Source organism: Hemicordylus capensis, chromosome 7 (assembly GCF_027244095.1).
Source record: "Hemicordylus capensis ecotype Gifberg chromosome 7, rHemCap1.1.pri, whole genome shotgun sequence".
Classification (NCBI taxonomy): Eukaryota; Metazoa; Chordata; class Lepidosauria; order Squamata; family Cordylidae; genus Hemicordylus; species Hemicordylus capensis.
The window spans coordinates 26,364,230-26,383,064 of NC_069663.1; the positions used below are offsets into that span (position 1 = coordinate 26,364,230).

Sequence of the window (18,835 nt, forward strand, 5' to 3'; positions counted from 1 at the left end):
ATGTTGCAGATGTGGAAGACTGAGGCAGAGAACAGTCATTTGCCAAGGAGACCCCTAGTGAATTCATGGCAAAGGCGATATTCTAGCTGGGGTCTTCCTCACTGGTCGCTCAGTCTCTTAGCTACCAACTGTTCAAAATCAAAGTTTCTTTTAATTTTCCAAGTACCATGTTTCCCTATAGTACTTCTTGCCTGTTCTATCCCTGGAAAGCCTGTGAACTCACTGGCCAGAGAGCACAGGGAGGCAGTTTTACTAATAAGCATGCCAGTCTTTACATGGCCACACAAGTAAGAGGACTAGAAACGTACCTTTTTAGGGCCTGGAATATCTGAGGGGGCAGTCACCCCCACCCCGATGGCTGCTGCTCTGCAATAAGAAGCCTGCAATGGGGTGTGTGCCCACACCTTTGGGTTGCTGTTCCTTGTTATTTCTACTGTAAGTCCCTTTGGGGAGCACACAGTACCTGATTTGGAGCTGAGGCTGGAGGCCGGGGCCCCCATCTGTGTCATTTGTTGAGGGGTCCAACCCATCACAGGCCCACTGGAGCACCGTCCCCGGAAAAGAGGCTTGACAGAGCACCGGAGAGGCTGTCGGTCCACCCCAGCCTCGTCTGATGAGGCCAAGAGTTTGGGCTGTTGCGAAAAGGGTGAAGGCAGTTTGGTTATGAAAAGCAGGCATACAATCAGGGGCAGCAGCTGGCATCGCCGGGGCCAAATCTTCCTCACTGAAGCCCGTAAAGGGAAGGGTTAGGACTGGACTGCATTTGTGCCAATGGGCACCAGGGCACTTTCCAGACTAGACCCTGCAACGGGGTCCTGGCAAATCTCGGAAGTCTGCTTCCACACTTCCTACGTTGTGACACTGCAAACTCCACGCGGACAGCAGGGTGCCGTTCACATTTCCAATGCCTTGTTTTGAATTTAATCGCTGCGATATAGAGCAAGGACGCCGTATATGCGGCATAAAAAGGTTGCTGTTTTTTCGTGGTGTTAGTTTCCGCGAGACTGCTCCCCCTGCTGTTTACATTTTGAATGCAACTTGCCTGAACAGAGGCATTTTGCTGCTGTTGAGCAGCTAGCCTGGAAAGCACCGGGAGGCCCCTTTGAGCTTCAGGGAAGCGGGCCCTGAAAGGGGAAGAGGGATGGTTCCTTCTTTGGGGAGCTGCCCATCTCTTTGCCTTTCTCTCTACTGGATCTTCTCTCTTATGCCTTTTGCTAATCGTAGCATCTGGCTGTGAGCAATGAACAACAACAGCAAATATTTCTATACTGCTTTGTATAGAGGTGTGTCGAGTTGGTGGAACCTCCTTGGATCCACCAGTGGCTTACCTTGGGTGGCAGTGGTGGTGGGAGATTGGCAGGTGAGGCGCAACTGAAGAGAAAACAGAAGGGTCACCTTCAGGGATGGGAGGTGAGATCCTTACCCAGCAAGAGACCTTGCTGCAGTGAAATGCGCAAAACCAAGGCAGGCGTCCACCTGCAAGGAGCAATCGGCAAGGCAGCCTAGGCCCTACCAGCAGCTGGTGGATAAAGGGTTTCTGGGTGGCTGGGCCCTCTCCCAGCAGGACAGACCATCAGTAAGGTGAGGGCAATGGGACTCTGGGCTTCACTAGCTAACCCAAGGGTCCTCCGCCTAGGGTCCCCAGATGTTGTTGGACTACAGCTCCCATCATCCCCAGCCACAATAGCCTTTGGATGATGGGAGTTGTAGTCCAACTGCTGCGCTAAGAAGCCTGACGGCTGTGAAGTTGTGAGAGGCGTGGAGATGAGAGGTGTCATTTGAAACACTGCTAACAAATGCCCTAAGTGGTCAGAGGGAGAGCCAGCAGGGCTGGTTCCCTAGCAAGATGTGTCCACCTAGCCGTTTTCTCTAGCCAGCTCCAAACTCCAAGCCTTGGAGTTCTTCTGTCTCTCTGGCTGAATTCAAGGCTTGTAACTCTCAGCCTCTACTCAGGCAGGCTGGGTCTTGTGCAGATCCCAGTAGCCTGGAGTAACAGCCACCAGCCCCACAAAGTCTCTTCATCTGGACCACAATCCACCATCAGGCTGCCAGAGATTTTCAATAAATGACTTAGAGAGGGTAGAGGTGGGAATTTGACATCACCAAAGAGCCCATCTGCGATATCCCCATAGCTGGGACTTGTTGCAAGGGCTCTGGTTCTACCCTAATAGGAGTTGCCCCTTCTGCGGGAGATGCCACCACTTACGTGTCCACATCATCATAATCGTGGTCTGAGTCTCCTGCATCCTCCCTAACAAGGGAAAAGGAAAACAAACAGGTGGGCGCTGTGGCTGTGGAAATCCAGAAGTCCAGTTCCATTTGTAGTAAGGTCATTACCTGGTGCCCAATGCTGTGCCATCAAGATAGTTGCCAGTACTGTAACCAGTGTCTTCAGAGACCTCCTGCAAGCAAAAGGTCAAGATTGGAGAAACCAGTGCTGGTGAGGCATGCAAGATGGATGGTGGCGGCTTTGGCATTGGCCAATGCCCCCTCCTTCAGTTCTCTAGGCTTTAGGGCAGGACATTCTAGACACATCTGTACTACAGCCAGGAACCTAGTTTTAACAATCATTTGCTCTCCCATGAGAACTATAGTTTCCCCCCAGGGCCAAGTCCTGATTGATGTGGAATGCTCCCCCCCAACCCCACCCCCCCCCCCCGTTATATCCTAGTACCCTCCCCTCTCCCTTAACCGCCCCTACTAAGACAAGCAAAAATATAGGTCTCAGGTGAATTCCTGTGAGAACTCCAGAGCCGAAATGGTCTTAAAGGAATGCTCCTCTTTTACATTCAGCCACCTCCTTAAATCACATTGCCCGGACTTTAAGCTTCCATTTGGCATGACTGGGGGGCAATGGGGGGGAGCAGAAAACATATCTCCAGGAAGGTCTCTGTCTCGCCCAAATGCTGTAAAAGAAGGCGAAAGGATGAGGCGGCGCATCCCCAAAGGCTAACGTCGTGACTCTCAAGGAGCAGTGGCAGGCTGGCACAAGAAACCTTCCGCTCATTTAGATGAACAGAGAGACAGTGGTCCTCGGGAAAGGAGACACAGGATAAGAAGCAAGGAGGTACCGTGAAATTTGGAGACTCCAGACTGCGTCTGTTGTTTCTGGGGCTGAGGCCAAAGTGGTGGGCTGCAACGAGAGTAGAGGAAGAGGGTTCAGAACAGAGCCTCCGTGTCCAGGAGGCGGACACTACTGGTGGGGATGAGCCCTGCGGAGGGGGGACCCCGACCCTCCTGTGAAGAAAGGAGGTGGGAGTCCAGCAGGCAGAGGGCATGGGAGAGGGTGGCCGGGTGGGGAAGCCAGGAGAGTTGACGTCACTCATGGTGGTGGAAGGCCAGTGGGCTGAGCTGGGTCAGGGGGTGTTGGGGGCCGTGCTGCTGAGCTGAGTCAGAAGGGGAGTGCAATGGGGCAGACGTACCCTGTGGGTCCGAGCATCTGGGTGAGGTCGTGCCTTGCCGTTGGCTGGAGCGAATTCTCCGGGGCACCGGTGGTGGAGGAGGCTGTGGCCAGGAAAGAGGGGGTGAGTTGGAGGCCCAGCTTCTGCTGTATAACCCCTGAAGCAACAGCCATCCACTGGTGCCTCTCCCAACCCTGGAGAAGCTGCTTGCTTGGCCTGCACCCGGCCAGTCCAACAGGCAGCCTGCCCTATTAGTTGGCTGCTTGGCAGGGCAACGTGTCGGCCACAGGCCCATAGACGTGGGGTCGGTCCTTTGCTCCAAAGCAGGATTGTCCCCGCTCACTGCATAGCCGTCTGGCCCAGGCTTGGCTTAAACTTCCTTTTTAGTGTTAGGATACCTCTCTGTAATATGCAGTGTTCAGAAATCCGATGCTGATTGCATCCCTAATGTGGTTCACGCCAGGGTCAACTGCTTTAACGTACAACCGAAGTGGGGGACAGATGGCCTTATCACAGGCACTGATTGGACGATAGAAGGGCCTTGTGGCAGCCAGGGGGCTTTATCAGGGGAAACGGAAGGGGGCCCAGTGCTCTTCTTCCAGCTCTCTCCTTCTTGCTGTTTGGCTCTCACCTCTGGTTCCTCCTCATCCACTTCGCTTCTGCAACTGGGGAGCTTGTCAGGGTCGCGTAACTTCTCCAGGAGATCAAGGGTCAGGCTGCGGCTCAGCCCTGACTGGGCAACGAGCTGGTGCTGAGGAAAGGAAAGGAATGTGGTTGGAACCCAGTTTGGGACAGACGCCTGCCTTTAAAGTTCCTGCCACATGCCAAAGAGGCAAGCAACTTTCATTTGGGTTTTGCCATTTGAACTGAAGAACAGCTTGCCTCTTCAGCCGGGCCAGGGAAACTAGAAAGGACCCTCCTCAGTTGCGTGGCATAGTTCTCCCCCTGCACATGCATCTAGGTGTATTGGATATGATCGCAGAGGAGAAATTAAACTGCAGAGTTCTGATTCAGGAGCCTTTCAAGCTCACCTTCCACGTGGCAGCTTTAATTTTAAGGAAACCCAGGGGTCCACAAACAACATGCAAACAGCGTTGATACAACGTGGTTTCACAGCCAGCTGCCCCAAACCATGACAGAAAGAATGAGCTAAGCTGTTGTTATCCTGACTTGAAGGGCAAAGAGAAGAGGGTGAGACGGCTCAGGCTACCCCTAGAAAGGGTCGTGGCTAGAGAGAAGGAATGGGAAACTCTTGTACTCACAGTCAGCATCTTGGAGGCACTGGGCCTCTTCTTGGGGTTCTTGGTTAGCGTCACCTTGACAAAGTTGTTGAAGGCTGGCGTCCTGTGGGAATATCGGCACCCATGGGGGAGGGATATTGGGGCTGTAATGTGCTAGGCGGGCACTGGCAGCTGGCCCCTTGCTCTCTGCACCCCTGTAGCAGGGCGCTGCTTGACGGCTGCTTGTGCTTCAGTGCCACCACTGGGGTGGACAGAGGCTGGCATTGCAGCCACCAGCTCGATGGGGGTGATGCAAATGACCAAAAGGGCTCCTAGAGCATTCCCAGATGGGCAGCTGGACTGCAGCAGGAAGTGCCTAAAGCATTGCACCAAAGCGCTACTTTTTCAGGACACGTATAATGCACAGTCATCAGGAGCAAAGCAGAATAATGCCACTGGCTGTATGAATGGCACTTTCTGTCACTGTCCTGACGTCGCTGTAGATGGTTCCCTCGTATGAACTCCACTGGGGGTGGAGTGTTTAAAAAGCTGTCATGCCTGACCTACCCAGACTGGCTCTCAACGAAAGCAGCAGCCAAGCAGCCCTTTCTCCCAAGAGAGTCTGTATTTAACAGAGGTCTCTATAACCCCACTGGATTAGTTCCAGCATTTTGCAGGTGAGGTGTCTAAGGGAGGCTGCTGGAGGCCTCTCAGTCACCAGTACTCACCATCTGGCTTTCTCCTTGAGTTTGGGGGGCTGGTAGCCACTCTTGGTCATGAGAACCAGGACCCTGCATTACGACACACAAGGAGGACACCCATCAGCTGATGAGCCATCTCCCCACTACGGTAGTTCACACTGTTTAAATTCTGTGTTGAGAAGAACTAGATCCTGCATGAGCTTTGTCTGAACAGCTTATTCTGAGGATCATGGGGAGGGGCAAGGCCTGAAGCCCCACCCCCAAAGACTGGAATCCTTATTGAACAGCGGCACCACTGCCACCCCAGCTTCAGAGATTTCTGCTGGTATTGCCCACGTAGGAAAACGAAGACTATGGATATTTATATGCTGCTTTTCAACAAAAGTTCCCCAAGTGGTTTACATAGATAGGGAGCCACTATGAAATGGCTGCCTGTCCCCAGAGGGCTCACAATCTAAAGAAGAGACATAAGATAGACACCAGCAACTGCCACTGGAGGGATGTTGTGCTGGGGACGGATAGGGCCAGTTGCTCTCCCCTTGCTATATAAAGAGAATGACCACTTTTAAAAGGTGCCTCTTTGCTCAGTTAGCAGGGGAGAAGGCAAGATGCAGAGGGAGACTTATGCAACACCATGTACACCAAACCACAATTTTAGCCTTTGTGAACCATATCCAAATTTTGAGTGGGCTCCCCCCACCCCAGTAACAGAACTGGATAATGATGGGATGGCTGGAAGTCACCCTAAACCAAGGAGAGGATGGTGGGTGTGGGGCAGGGGGGAGAGGGAAAGAGAGAGATGATTTTTTAAAGCTGCAAACTGAACTCCATACAAGAATTATCCGGATCCTAGCAATGCTATCTTCAGCAGCTAATCCTAGACTGCTGAACACTCCATCACAGACGGTCTATAACTGTAGCAAATGTACGTTTCAAATAACATCAGAGCAACTGAAGAAGGTGGAAGCCGAAACACCTTGCACGTTATATTTCTGTTTGTTCATAATCTCTCCTCTCTCATAGAAAAGAGGGCTAAAAAATCCATTAAACAAACACCTCTACATTCATAAGGGCAAGAAACTTGCTTTTCCAATGAAATGGAAGTTGAGACGAAGGATACATCCAACCCTATTATAATGCGGGCACAGGCACGGGCACACACGCCCCAAAGGTGTTATACGGAAGAAGTTGCATCTTCCACGGAGTTTGCCACGTGCTTCCTGTGACACCCGCTGCAGCACTTTTGGAGGAAGCAGGGTGCCCAGCTCTAGGAAGAGACTGCTGGTGCAAATGGGGATGATGGATGGATCGTTGCAGGGTCCAACAGATCCTCATCCCTTTCACCTCCCGCAGCGGATTACAACCATTTGCCTGCCTGCATCTCACCTGGCCCAGACAGAAGCAAATAATTTCTTTCCAAACAAGAACTCACCGCAAAGGGTGGACATCAAACAGCGGGGGCTGGAGTTCTGCCAGCTCAATAGCTGTGATCCCAACTGACCACACGTCACACAGTTCATTGTATCCCCCCTTCATTTCCACCGCTGCCACCTCGGGGGCCATCCTGGAACAGAGATGCAGAGTATGGTGGGGTCCTTTTTGCACCCAGCACCCCCAACGTGCCTTGTACCTTAATGGCTACTTCCCCTTTTGTGCCCTATAACAATTTCTGAAATTCCCCAAGAGCAATCCCTTAGGACCGGGCTGGTATAACCATGGTTAGAGAATGGGAGCACCGCATGGGCTTGCATGCCCCGCCTCTCTCTCCCCTGCTAAGTGAGCAAAGAGGGACCTTTTTAAAGTGGTGATTCTCTTTATTTAGCAGTTATTTAGAGTAACTGGCCCTATCTGTTCCCAGCACATTGCTGGTGTCTATCTTATGTTTCTTTTTTAGATTGTGAGCCCTTTAGGGACAGGGAGTCTATCTATCTATCTATCTATCTATCTATCTATCTATCTGTAAACTGCTTTGGGGGCTTTTGTTGAAAAGCGGTATATAAATATTTGTCGTATTCATATTCATAAAAGCCCCCTTTTTTCAGTCTTGGAGATAACTATGGTTAGCATTACAACTGCAAGTGCTTTTTGTTCCTAACCATGTCTGTCAGTCATATTTTTATACAGACTGATATGGACATTCACCTGATATGTTCAGCCTTTTATCTGTATCCTCTAACTCCAAATCAGTTGGGAGCTATGAAAGGGAGCAGGGAACCCACACAAGGGAAGGGTTTGCCAGCCCACAATTATAGCCTATGTGAATCATATCCAAATTTGTAGTGGGCTCCCCGCACCCCAGTAACAGAATTCCTTTCCCCTTGGGATTCACCAGATCTGAACCTGAGCACTTCTCAGAAGCCGGGCAAGATCTGTCTCTGTTTTCAGTGGTCCCTGACTTTAAGCTCCCTCCCATATTCCCATTCAACAACACTTCCAGCATATGAACACAGTAGGCGGCTTTCTACTGCGTCAGACCAATAGGCCAACTAGCATCTACACTGACCGGCTGCAGTGCATCCTATTCCTGGTAGGGATCAAGGGCTGAACCAGGGCCTCTGCCATGGCAGGGATCATGTGGATGGTGGTGGGTTTCCAGGAGGGAGCTCAGACAACTCCTGGGGAAGTACAGCAGTAAAGGGGCCAAGACCATGGAGAGCTCCAAGGCCTGAAAGGCACACCTCTTAATCCCAGATGTGCTGGGCGCTTCCCAGATTAGCCGCTCAACAGCAGCAAAATGCTTCTGTTCAGGCAAATCGCTTTCAAAACATAAACAGCAGGGGGAGCAGTCTGGCGAAAACTAACCACCTGAAAAAAGAGCAACTTTTTCGTGCCGGATACACGACGTCGTTGCACTATATCACAGCGATTGAATTCAAAACGAGGCATCGGAAATGTGAATGGCTGGGAACTCTCTCCCATTGTATCCTCAAACCAGTGTGGGCTGGTCATTTGCTGGACATCTACGCAAGCTGGTCATTTTAATTAGCAGCCTGCACAGCTCAAATTACAGCCAGGGCTTCATGCTTCTTGGTTGGGAGTAAAGTGTGCCATCAAGTCAATTTCGACTCATGGCACCCACAAAGCCCTGTGGTTTTCTTTGGTAGAATACAGGAGGCGTTTGCCATTGCCTTCTCCCACAAAGTATGAGATGATGCCTTTCAGCATCTTCCTATATCGCTGCTGCCCAATATAGTACCAGCGGGGATTTGAACCAGCAACCTTCTGCTTGTTAGTCAAGCCTTTCCCCACTGTGCCACTTAGGGGGTGCCAAAACCAAACTTCACCTAGGGTGCAAAAAACCCTAGGGCACCTGAGTTCAAATTCCCACTCAGCCATGGATCTCACTGGGTGACTCTGGGCTAGTCACTTATCTCTCAGCCTAGCCTGCCTCATAGGGTTGTTGTGAGGATAAACATAACCATGCACATTGCTCCTTGAAAGAAGAGTGGGATATAAAGGTCAAGATAAATAAATACATAAAATAACCGGCCACCCATTCTGCCAAACAACCGCCTCTTTTTACCAGTAAGGTGTTCCGATGAAAGACATTCTCCGGGCAAAGGTAGCAGTGATTTGAGCCGATATCCCAAAATCCGCTGGAGTGCAGAGAAGGATGGGAGGCAAAACAAAGAAATAATCCAAACTTATGTGAAAGAGTCACTGTCCTCTGGAAGCAAACTCCCTGATATCTTGTATACCTTTTCCTTTCTGGGCTTAGCTCTGGGGAAACCAGTTCTGCTACTTTTACCACAGAAGCCCAGCAGCGCATAGCACTAATTGGCTAGTGGCTAAGCCGTTATGAACCCTACTTCTTTCCTTGGAGGAGTTTTGAGGCATTTTAAAAACGATTCTCTTTTTCTTTTCTTTATTTAAAGAAAAACCTTTCAAAGTGCCAGATGAGCTTTTGATTGTTTAACATCCTCTTTAAAATATATAAGAATGAACAACCCACATGATGGGTGACTTGATAACCTGTGGAATTGCTGGGAAGTATGTCAGAGGCATTGTGTAGGCAGGAGGAAGTTGTGTACATTCTGCAGGAGGGGGGAAATGCTGACTCCTATTTAAATGTACAGCTGAGTCCTCCACTCAACTCTTTTGAGTGGAAGTTTGGACGGTGGATGGACAGACCCTCTGTGAAGTCCTGTGTCTCTAAGCTGTGTGCTGCCCCAAGAAATGGATGGATGGAAGTATCTTGAGAGTCCTCAAGACTCACCCACAGAAGAGGCTTCCTGATGCTTCTCTGCATGATGTACCTTTGAGTTTCTTCCAATCAGCCTTTGCTGGTGATAAGACACTCTGCCTTGACTTTGCATCATGTCTCATGGGAGCATTAAACCATGCCAGAGACAGAAGCTGTGGAATTATCTGACCTCAGCAGAGGCTGATGACTGTATCACTGCATGAGTTAGTCTTCACCAGGGCAGGTGCTTCTGTTGCTTCTCTGAAGTGGGTATCATTCAGCCACTCCGGATGCAAAGTTGCTGTCGAATGATTTGGCCCTTAGAGAAGGCATTCTGTTGTGCCCCTGCATGAGTCACTGCTCTGGCCCTTCAATCAATCTCTGCTTAGATGGGTCGGGGTGTAATACTTCTGCATCTGGTGGGGTTGGATAATTCAGTCACTCTCAATACAAAGAAAGCAGAATCCTTCATCCTCCGATGAGGCTGTCCATTGTGTTGCTTGCTACTCTGGCCTGGCCACTTTCAAAATGGGGGCACATCTGGGACAGTGACTTGGACAGACATGCAGCTGGTGTGCTCCTTGACAGATAGACAGACTATCCTTAGGCTTTCCAGATATACCTTCCCTATTGACTTTCTTAGCATTTGTTCACACAGGAGTCTTGCTAACACCCCCTCCCCCCCCCAAACCAGCAATAATACTAACTACAATCCTTCTTCTCTGGTCTCCTTTTAAACAAAAAATTTAGATTGTGAGCCCCTTGGGGCAGGGACCTCTCATTTGTTGTAAAATGCCCTGTAGACAGATGATGCTACATAGTTTAAAACTTTAGGGAATTCGAGGTATAGGGTGAAAAAAGGACTGAGGGACAGAACCCCACCAGCTCAATTGTTTGCAGAAAAGACTGGGGACGGGAGTGTCAAATGCACAGGGAGTAAATGAAGAACCTTTCCCTCCCACTCCTGACCCACTACCCAATAGGATCAATCACTGTAGGAGTTGGTCCTCATAGAACATACCCAGTTTAACTTCCCCGTGGTCATTGAGGAGGATGTTGGCTCCCTGAAATGCAAAGGGACAGGGAAAGCAAGTGAGGCAGCTGGGTGAAATAGGCTGGGGAGTCCCCCCACCCCAAAAATAGCTTAATGTCCTCTGACCACCACATTCTTGAGGGCTGCATTGAACTCGCTCTGAGTGTACACTACCCTGTTTACCGTCCGTTTCACTTTCGGGAGGGAAATGGAGCACTTCTTGTTCTTATGCATTCACTGTGCTGACTTTTCAGGCAAGCAACAAAATCTGAAATAGTTGAGGGTCTAATCTGACTGCTCAAAAGGAGATTCGGCTGACAAGGGATCCCAGCTTCCTTGCAGGATAATAGGAACATAGGAAGCTGCCACATACTGAGTCAGACCATTGGTCTATCTAGCTCAGTATTGTCTACCCAGACTGGTAGTGGCCTCTCCAAGGTTGCAGGCAGGAGTCTCTCTCAGCCCTATCTTGGAGATGCTGCCAGGGAGGGAACTTGGAACCTTCTGCTCTTCTCAGAGCGGCTCCATCCCCTAATGGGAATCTCTTTCAGTGCTCACACTTCTAGTCTCCCTTTCATATGCAACCAGGGAGGACCCTGCTTAGTGAAGGGGACAAGTCATGCTTGCTGCCACCAGACCAGCTCTCATCTCCACCATCCCTCATATTGCAGGGGTGAAGAGAGAGAGAAATGAATATATCAGTGGTTTAAGGTCTACACATGGAACAGAATGAGGTGGGAGAAGGTGGAGGGCTGTACCATTTCACATGGTAGGTGTGGAATCACATTTATGAATGGTCCCCTGTACATTTTTCTACAAAATCCAGTATCCCCACCAGCAGTCTGAAGTGGTACCGTCCACCTGGCCACCATATTCTGTGGTGCATGCCTAGACCAAATAGAAGTTTGTGGTGCAGACTTCAGACTCGTTCACACGATTGCCTTCCGAGTAGGAGGAGTACCCAGCCAGGTAGGAGAGCTAGGCCCGCTCCCGGTCAGATCAAGGTAGAAGGAGAGGAGCATTATTGGGGTGGGTGGGGAGCAGGAGCAGTGTAGGGCAGGAGAGGTAATCTGGAGATTCTCTCTCCTGGAGAGAAGAATCTTGGTAGAACTGGAGAGAGAATCTGGGTAGGATGTGCCGGTCCCACCCAGCTCCTGCCTCCCACACGATCACCACTTCCTCCCCCTCCTCCTCCCTTGAGCTTTGGAGTTCACACAGCCGAACCAGCAGGAGCACGTGTGGCTCCCCTACCCTGGCTGGGTGCTCCTGCCCAGATGAGGATCGGTAACCCCCCTTCTAATCATATTAAGAGACCCCTGTCGTCAGTGGCTCATGGCCGTTCTTAATCCAGCACCATCTGGCTGACCACAGTGGGAAAGATTTTTCCAGGAAGTTGACATGCCAGCACTCAGGCAGCAACCTTTCCCTCTTTGCTTCAGCATCCGACATTCACAGGACTGGGGTCAGGGGTCAGCATCATGTGACAGCTGCCCAGGAACCAGAAGGGATCACCTCTGTGCCCAGAGCCCTTGTGGGGTGGGTGGCAGGGTGCCACTCTTGGGGCCCACAGAGAGGTTTGCCCAGGACCCCCTGAAATCTGGAGCTGGCCTTGGGTATTCTGTGTGTCTCTAGACATGGAGGGGTTCCATTTAGCTCTTAGGTCTATCAATGGCTACTGAACATTACGAGAGAGTTGATGAAGCGAGAGATCAGTACCACAGCCCCTGTCTCCAGAGGACCTCATTACCTTGATGTCTCGGTGGATCTTCCCTTGGTTATGAAGGTAAGACAGGCCCTAGAAGGAGAAAAAGTAGTCACGGTTTTGTGATCCACTTCAAGCTGCCCTTAAAAACTGACCAGTGCAATAAACAGTGGGCAGTCACTTGATGGGATACTGGGAGGCTACAGAATGGGTGTTCAGTCAGAAATATATACAAGCTTCTGCCTGTCTTCTAGGGGAGATTGAAGGTGCTTCAGGAGTTTGGCCTGTAAAACTCCTGTCCACAGTCACTGTGGAATCCAGTTTGGCCCAAATACGACAGATTTTGTCCACAAAAAAGCCACTGAAGATGTCACAGCAATGGTTCCACGTTCAAATTCAAGGGGGAGGGGGCATGTACATATGGTTCAGGGGGGTTCTCAGACTCCTGATTTAGCTTTTGAGGTCACAGTTTTGAAGCTCTATCTCCCCAGTTGGCAACTACTTTCAACCGTGGGCCACTTGTCCTGAGCAGAAAAGCAAACTCTTCCCCAAGTGGTAGGCCAACTAGCTTAGCTACCATTTCATGCCTTCTTAATAGTCTCTCTTTCAGGCTATACGAAATGGGGTTGGGAAAAGAGGTAAACCTGTGTAAATGTGTACTCACTTGCAACGTTTCTCGGCATACGTAGGCAATCTGTAGCTCTGACAGGGGCCCGGTGACTACAAAGGCAAAGGAGAACAATTCACTTTAGTTGTTTTTAAAAAGCCAAGCTTCTAGTCCTTAAGCTGAAGATAGGCTTGAAAGGGGCAATACCTGACCAAACCTCAGAAGATGGTTGTGGGAGAAAGACTGAGAGAAAGAGAAGGTGGTGAGGGGAGGTAAAGGTAAACTATGCCATCGATTCAATGTCGACTCCCGGCGACCACGGAGCCCTGTGGTTTTTCTTTGGTAGAATACAGGAGGGTTTTTCCGTTGCCACCTCCCGCGCAGTATGAGATGATGCCTTTCAGCATCTTCCCATACCGCTGCTGCCCGATGTAGGTGTTTCCCATAGTTTTCCATAGTTTGGGAAACATACCAACTACAATTCGAACCAGCAACCTTTGGCTTGCTAATCAAGTCATTTTCCCGCGGCGGCCTTAGGTGGCTTAGAGAGTGGAAGACACTGCTTCATTTCCATCGGTCAGGTGGTTATAAGCTTTTTGGTAACCTGCATGACACTTTGCCCCTCCTCACAAGTAGTGGAAGCAGACTTGATGCAAATAATATAATCAGGTTGAAAAAAGCTCAGGGCCGCCGAACTGATCAGCCTGACCGGAGAAGCTCCCTTCCTTTGAGACAGGTGCCGAATGAAACGGTAGAGACGGCAGTCCAACCACACCATGTTTCACTTCTGCATTTCCGAACTGGCTGCCGGTATCCGATTCACTCTTATGAGCATATGCAAGCCGATTCACTCTTATGAGCATATGCCAAGGATTACTGAACCAGAAGGCTGGGGGTAGGATGTCTGAAACACACAAACTCTGAGACTGGATGTCGAGATAATTTAAGCTGAAAGAGGCTCCTTGAAGTTAACATTAAAGCATTAGGAGATCTGGCCACTGATCTCTGGCATCTTACTTTCTTTGGTCCCCGGATCAAATGTGCCACAGCTGCAGTTGGGACGTTTGAGGGGATCCTTGGTAAGCATCCCTCAGGTGGGTATCCTCCCCTTGGATGGGTCCCCTAAGCTGCAATAGTGGTGCCTACTGGCGCTCTGGGTCCCCAGTACCTAGCTGAGAGTGCTCCGCATTGAGATGTGATGTGATGTGTTATCCAATATCAATGCACAGCGTTCTCAGCCAGGTACTTGGGATGTTTTTGTCTCCGAACTGCTCAACTGGGAGCAGGCCTGAGACGCCGGACTCTAGTACAGGGATGGCCAGCCTGAGTCTCTCCAACTGTTGGACGACAATTCTCATAATGCTCAGCTGCAAGGGATGATGGGAGTTGTAGTCCAACAATAGCTGGAGAACCTCAAGTTGGCCATCCTTGCTCTAGCCGATTGCCAAGTCCATCAGCTTTCCAGCTCCTGTGAATATGTGCTGTAATCACCGCCACACACCCTGCAACATTTGCATTGCCTGCACGACAGACCATGTTAGTCTTCGGAGCAGGACGGGCTCCCCAACTCACTCACTGAAGCAACAGCATGCATGTGGAGCCCGCCCACCACACCACAGCTCCTTCTTGTTGGCCAGCTGCAAAATCTCACACACCTGTCTCCTTTGCCTATGTTAACATTGCCAAGCTGTACCTCTCCAGCCTGCCCCCAACAGCCAGGGAGGGGCATCCAATAGCTAGTAGGCACCAGTCATCCTAAGCCATCAAAGTTCATTTAAACAAGCAGATGCCAGCCACTGATGCCCACAAAAGAACCCCGTTCGATCCATTCGTTACACAAAAGCCAAGGGGAAAGGGTCTCTCTTCCCTTCTCCTGGCCAGAATAATATTGCTGCAGATATTGGTGAAGGGCAAGAAATAGGAAAGGCCAAGTGCCTGATTCCATGAGACCACAGGTGGAGGTAGGAAGCAGGTGGGGAAACCACCCTTACCTTGGTAGACGTCTTGAAGAGACCCTCCCCCACAGAATTCCATGCAGATCCACAACTTGTTAAAACTGAAGGGAGAGCAGAGAGGAGAGGGTTAAAGCTGTCCGTGCGGCATAGTGGTTATTAGGGCGTTGGACTGGGAGCGGGCAGACCCAAGTTCAAATCCCTGTTCAGCCATGAAACTCACTGGGTAACTTTGGGCCAGTCACTTATCTCTCAGCCTAGCCTACCTCACAGGGTTGTTTTGAGGATAAATATCACTCTGGGCTCCTTGGAGGAAGAGTGGGATATAAATGCAGTAAGTAAATAAACAGTTGGGAAAGGCCAGGTAGACAGGGGAAGGATTGGAAGTGGGGAGGGGGAGCATGGCTATCCCCAGTACACCAGCTACTCAAGGTTGCCAAGGCATGGCTCTCTAATCAAACACACATTTGTGCTCTGGGATCACCAGAGACATGTCAGAAATCCTAAGATGCATCCTTGTTATCATGGCACCATAGGCAGGCCCTAGCAGGGGATATTGGGGGCCTTGTCACCAGGATAGGCTTTCTCACCGGAGGTAGCTCCCATAATAGGCCACGATGTTGTGATGCTTGCAGGTTTTCACCATCACAATCTCTTGCTGAATGGTGGCGCAGTCGTCATCTGGATAGGTTGGGGAGAAAGGAAAGATCGTGCCGTGGAATCAGTGTTGACTCCTGGCGCCCACAGAGCCCTGTGGTTTTCGTTGGTAGAATACAGGAGGGGTTGACCATTGCCTCCTCCCACGCAGTATGAGATGATGCCTCTCAGCATCTACCTATATCAATTTCCGAGTTTGTTAAACTTGGAGTCTGAACTAGCAGTCAGCAGATGGCAGCTACAGAATTACCAACCGAATCAAGCTTCAGAACTTGGTGCTGGAAAAAGTTGCTTATTTACAGAAGCACTCCAAGTCGCCAAATTAGTTTATAGTGTCCTCTCAAATAAATATAAACTTCCGTTTATGTTTTTATTTTAATAAAATAGGACATTTACGAGCATTTATGGGTCTAGAGGAAGAAATAAACCACAAACACACACACACACATGTATCAGATTACAATAGAGTGTGAAGGCCAATTCTGTGAAAGCCAACAGCCTCTCCTGGCCAAACCAGGAGGGTTGGCAACTGTGTTCTCTCTCAGGCGTTCACACATGCATGCGCTCACAAGTTTTTTCATGTCCGCTCAGTTAATTTTAGATCCCACTCGGGTTGAATCACAAAAGCCCCACTCTGAATGCACATGCGCCCACACTGCCTTGACACTGCCACCCAGAACAAAACTCAATTTGCACACAGATAGCGGAAAAGAATAGAGGTTGGCAACCCTAAATTATGTCCAATACTGCCTGAATGCTTTTTTTCTTATTTTTCCACACATACCAAAAAAAATTTTTTTTTAATTAAAAGCTAAATATTTAGGGGAAAGACCTGGAATCTCTCCCGAGGCAGCCAAGCTCCCACAGTCATCAGTTTTTCTAGCTTGTTTCTGAACAAAATTACCTCAGGAAGACTCACTTGAGCATGCTCAGGCCTGCCTTCTGAAGAGGATGCTTCCGAAGCATTCCAGTCACACCACACCGGGCTTAACCTAGCCTAACCTGCTCAAACCTTTGCCCCAAATATATTTTCCCTTTGGATACATTTTTTCTGAGCACAGACAAAGGGCTTCCTTTTTTCCACGTCATGCATAAGTGACCTCAAACGGCGCCCATGCCACTGGGATTAGTGGGTAGGGTTTTCTAGTCAGATGGCATGTCCAAGTAAGCTTGAGGCCAACCATATTCCCTTTGGGTGACATCTCTGACCTCAGGGTGACTTCCTGAAGTAAAGTCACGAGAGAGAGTTCGTACAGGGCCCTACATTGACGTGCCTTCAAAGTGATGACCTACCAGTCCACCAAAATGGATCCCACCACTCACCGGCTTCCATTTTCACAATCTTGATAGCAGCCAGTTTCCCAGTCTCCTTGTTCTTTGCCTGAGGAAATACAGGAAGAGGGAATTGGCTGAGAGATTTGAGAAATGGGGCGTGTGTGCAACCATGGAGAGGTTCTGAAGGGGTCAGGATAGCAACCATGTCGCTGGATAGAGTCAGTTATGACACCATGGATGAGTGCAGGATACCCTGTGAGGAAAATGGCGGCCAGGACTGACACGTCCTCTCAAGGCCAAACTAGGCATGACATGGAGAGTTTCACTGTTGGAACTCCTGGCACTCAAAAAGCAGCCACAGGGTGGATTTGGATCAGGGCCACCATGCAAGTGGAGAGTGTGCTAGTTGTTTGCCCCTGAACACCAATTCCCCAAATTATTTATGTATTTATTTATTTATCACATTTGTACACCGCCCCAAACTTTCATCTCTGGGCGGTTAACAATAGCATAAAACAAGTTAACATATATACAAAACTTCAAACAATTTAACAATTTAAAAATCATCCACAAATTAAAACCTTAAAATTTTAAAGAACTGAAAAAGCTTGGGTGAAGAGGTGGGTTTTCAAATGCTTTCTAAAAATGTTCAGAGATGGGGAGGATCATATCTCAGTAGGGAAACTTAAACCATCTCCCAAAGCTGTTATTGACTGTGATGGCCAGGGAATATCATTCAGCCATGAGACTAGCTGGGTGACTCTGGGCCAGTCACTTCTCTCTCTCAGCCTAACCTACTTCACAGGGTTGTTGTGAAAGAGAAACTCAAGTATGTAGTACACCGCTCTGGGCTCCTTGGAGGAAGAGCGGGATATAAATGTAAAAATAATAATAATAATAATAATAATATTTATGGGCACGAAAAGCTTCCTCCTCCAGCTAAGTGCACATCTGGGGAGCAGAGGCGATGATTATCAAGGCCATGGCACAGGGGAAAGGGATGGCACCTCATCACCATGCCATGGTGGCCCTGACGACTGGGCAGGGTAGGGGAAACTGCCAGGAATAGAATAGAATAGAATTTGTATTGCCATCTCTTGGCCAGCATAATACAAGATGCCGTCCACATGAGGCCAATAAGCCCACAGAATGAACAGCTCTTCCTGCTGAGATTTGAGCTGCTCCATCTGTTTTGGCTTTTAGGAAACAACAAAAGACACATCTCTTCAGCCAAGCTTTTTAATTAGTGGGTGTGTTTTGATGGGTATTTTAATTTGATCTTTTATATGTGTTAACTGTTATAAATTCTTGATTCGTTTTATGCTGTAAACTGCCTAGAGACTTTGGTACGGTAGTGGGTTTACAAATTTGTAAAACAAATACAACATACATACAAGGGAAACTTCTTAAAACTCCTAAGAAAACAAGTGAGCATTTAAAAAAAAAAAAGGCTTGAAGTAAAACACAATTTTAAAAAACCCACCTCAAAACATTTATAAGATACATGAACAAACGTGACCTTAAAACATGGTTTGGGGTAAATGCAATTCAAAAGTATTTTGGCGGATACAAAATAGCAGCAGAAATCTATTTTGCTGCTCTTTCAGTTACGAACCAATCGAAAGTCTAGCAAAACAGGTTTCTGCTGCTATTTTGTAGTCGCCGAAAGTGTCAGCAGTAGAATGTCGACAATTTGATAAACACCACAAGGATTCCTCACAAGTCAGGTTTTGGCGGGAAACACCCCACAAGGCGGAGGAATAGGAGCAGTGCTAGAGACCGGCAAGGAAGCTTGGGGGGTGGGAAGGAAAAGGGGAAAGAGGCCAAGGAGGTGGGAAAGCAAGGCTCGGGGGAGCAGGAGAAAGGGGGGAGGTAGCAATGGGCTGAGAAACGGGAGCCTGACACCGAGGAGAGACGCCAGAGGCGAAAACCTGAGAGTCAGGGCGTTGAGCAGCGCTGGGGCCAATGTGAGGAAGATTTGAGTGTAAGAGGGAAACCTCACTAGTCCCCTAACAGGCTGAGAGGAGGGGAAAGGGGCCGGGCAGGAGTGTGGAGTTATTATCCCATGTCTCTCATATATCATCAAGGCTGCTGCTCCCAACAC

At 49.3% G+C, this 18,835-nt stretch overlaps 1 protein-coding gene across 9 annotated transcripts in view; it reads right to left on the reverse strand.

The window, feature by feature from the left end:
- MAP4K1 (mitogen-activated protein kinase kinase kinase kinase 1) overlaps positions 1–18,835 on the reverse strand; it is a 49,176-nt gene that overhangs the window by 9,925 nt on the left and 20,416 nt on the right. For 4 of the 9 annotated variants that reach the window (XM_053268274.1, XM_053268275.1, XM_053268276.1 and 1 more), the window contains 17 exons: positions 16,780–16,837; positions 15,390–15,480; positions 14,839–14,903; positions 12,905–12,960; positions 12,286–12,333; positions 10,527–10,569; positions 8,846–8,918; positions 6,755–6,886; positions 5,350–5,412; positions 4,664–4,745; positions 4,033–4,152; positions 3,423–3,504; positions 3,072–3,133; positions 2,338–2,402; positions 2,207–2,251; positions 1,329–1,371; positions 464–632 (listed from right to left, as the gene is read on the reverse strand). In XM_053268274.1, the coding sequence (XP_053124249.1) occupies positions 464–632; positions 1,329–1,371; positions 2,207–2,251; positions 2,338–2,402; positions 3,072–3,133; positions 3,423–3,504; positions 4,033–4,152; positions 4,664–4,745; positions 5,350–5,412; positions 6,755–6,886; positions 8,846–8,918; positions 10,527–10,569; positions 12,286–12,333; positions 12,905–12,960; positions 14,839–14,903; positions 15,390–15,480; positions 16,780–16,789 (1,249 nt within the window). In that variant the 5' untranslated portion in view covers positions 16,790–16,837. Of the gene's footprint in view, positions 1–463; positions 633–1,328; positions 1,372–2,206; positions 2,252–2,337; positions 2,403–3,071; positions 3,134–3,422; positions 3,505–4,032; positions 4,153–4,663; positions 4,746–5,349; positions 5,413–6,754; positions 6,887–8,845; positions 8,919–10,526; positions 10,570–12,285; positions 12,334–12,904; positions 12,961–14,838; positions 14,904–15,389; positions 15,481–16,360; positions 16,410–16,665; positions 16,681–16,779; positions 16,838–18,214; positions 18,699–18,835 lie in introns of those variants that run through there. The other 5 variants (XM_053268273.1, XM_053268279.1, XM_053268277.1 and 2 more) reach the window with 5 other exon arrangements.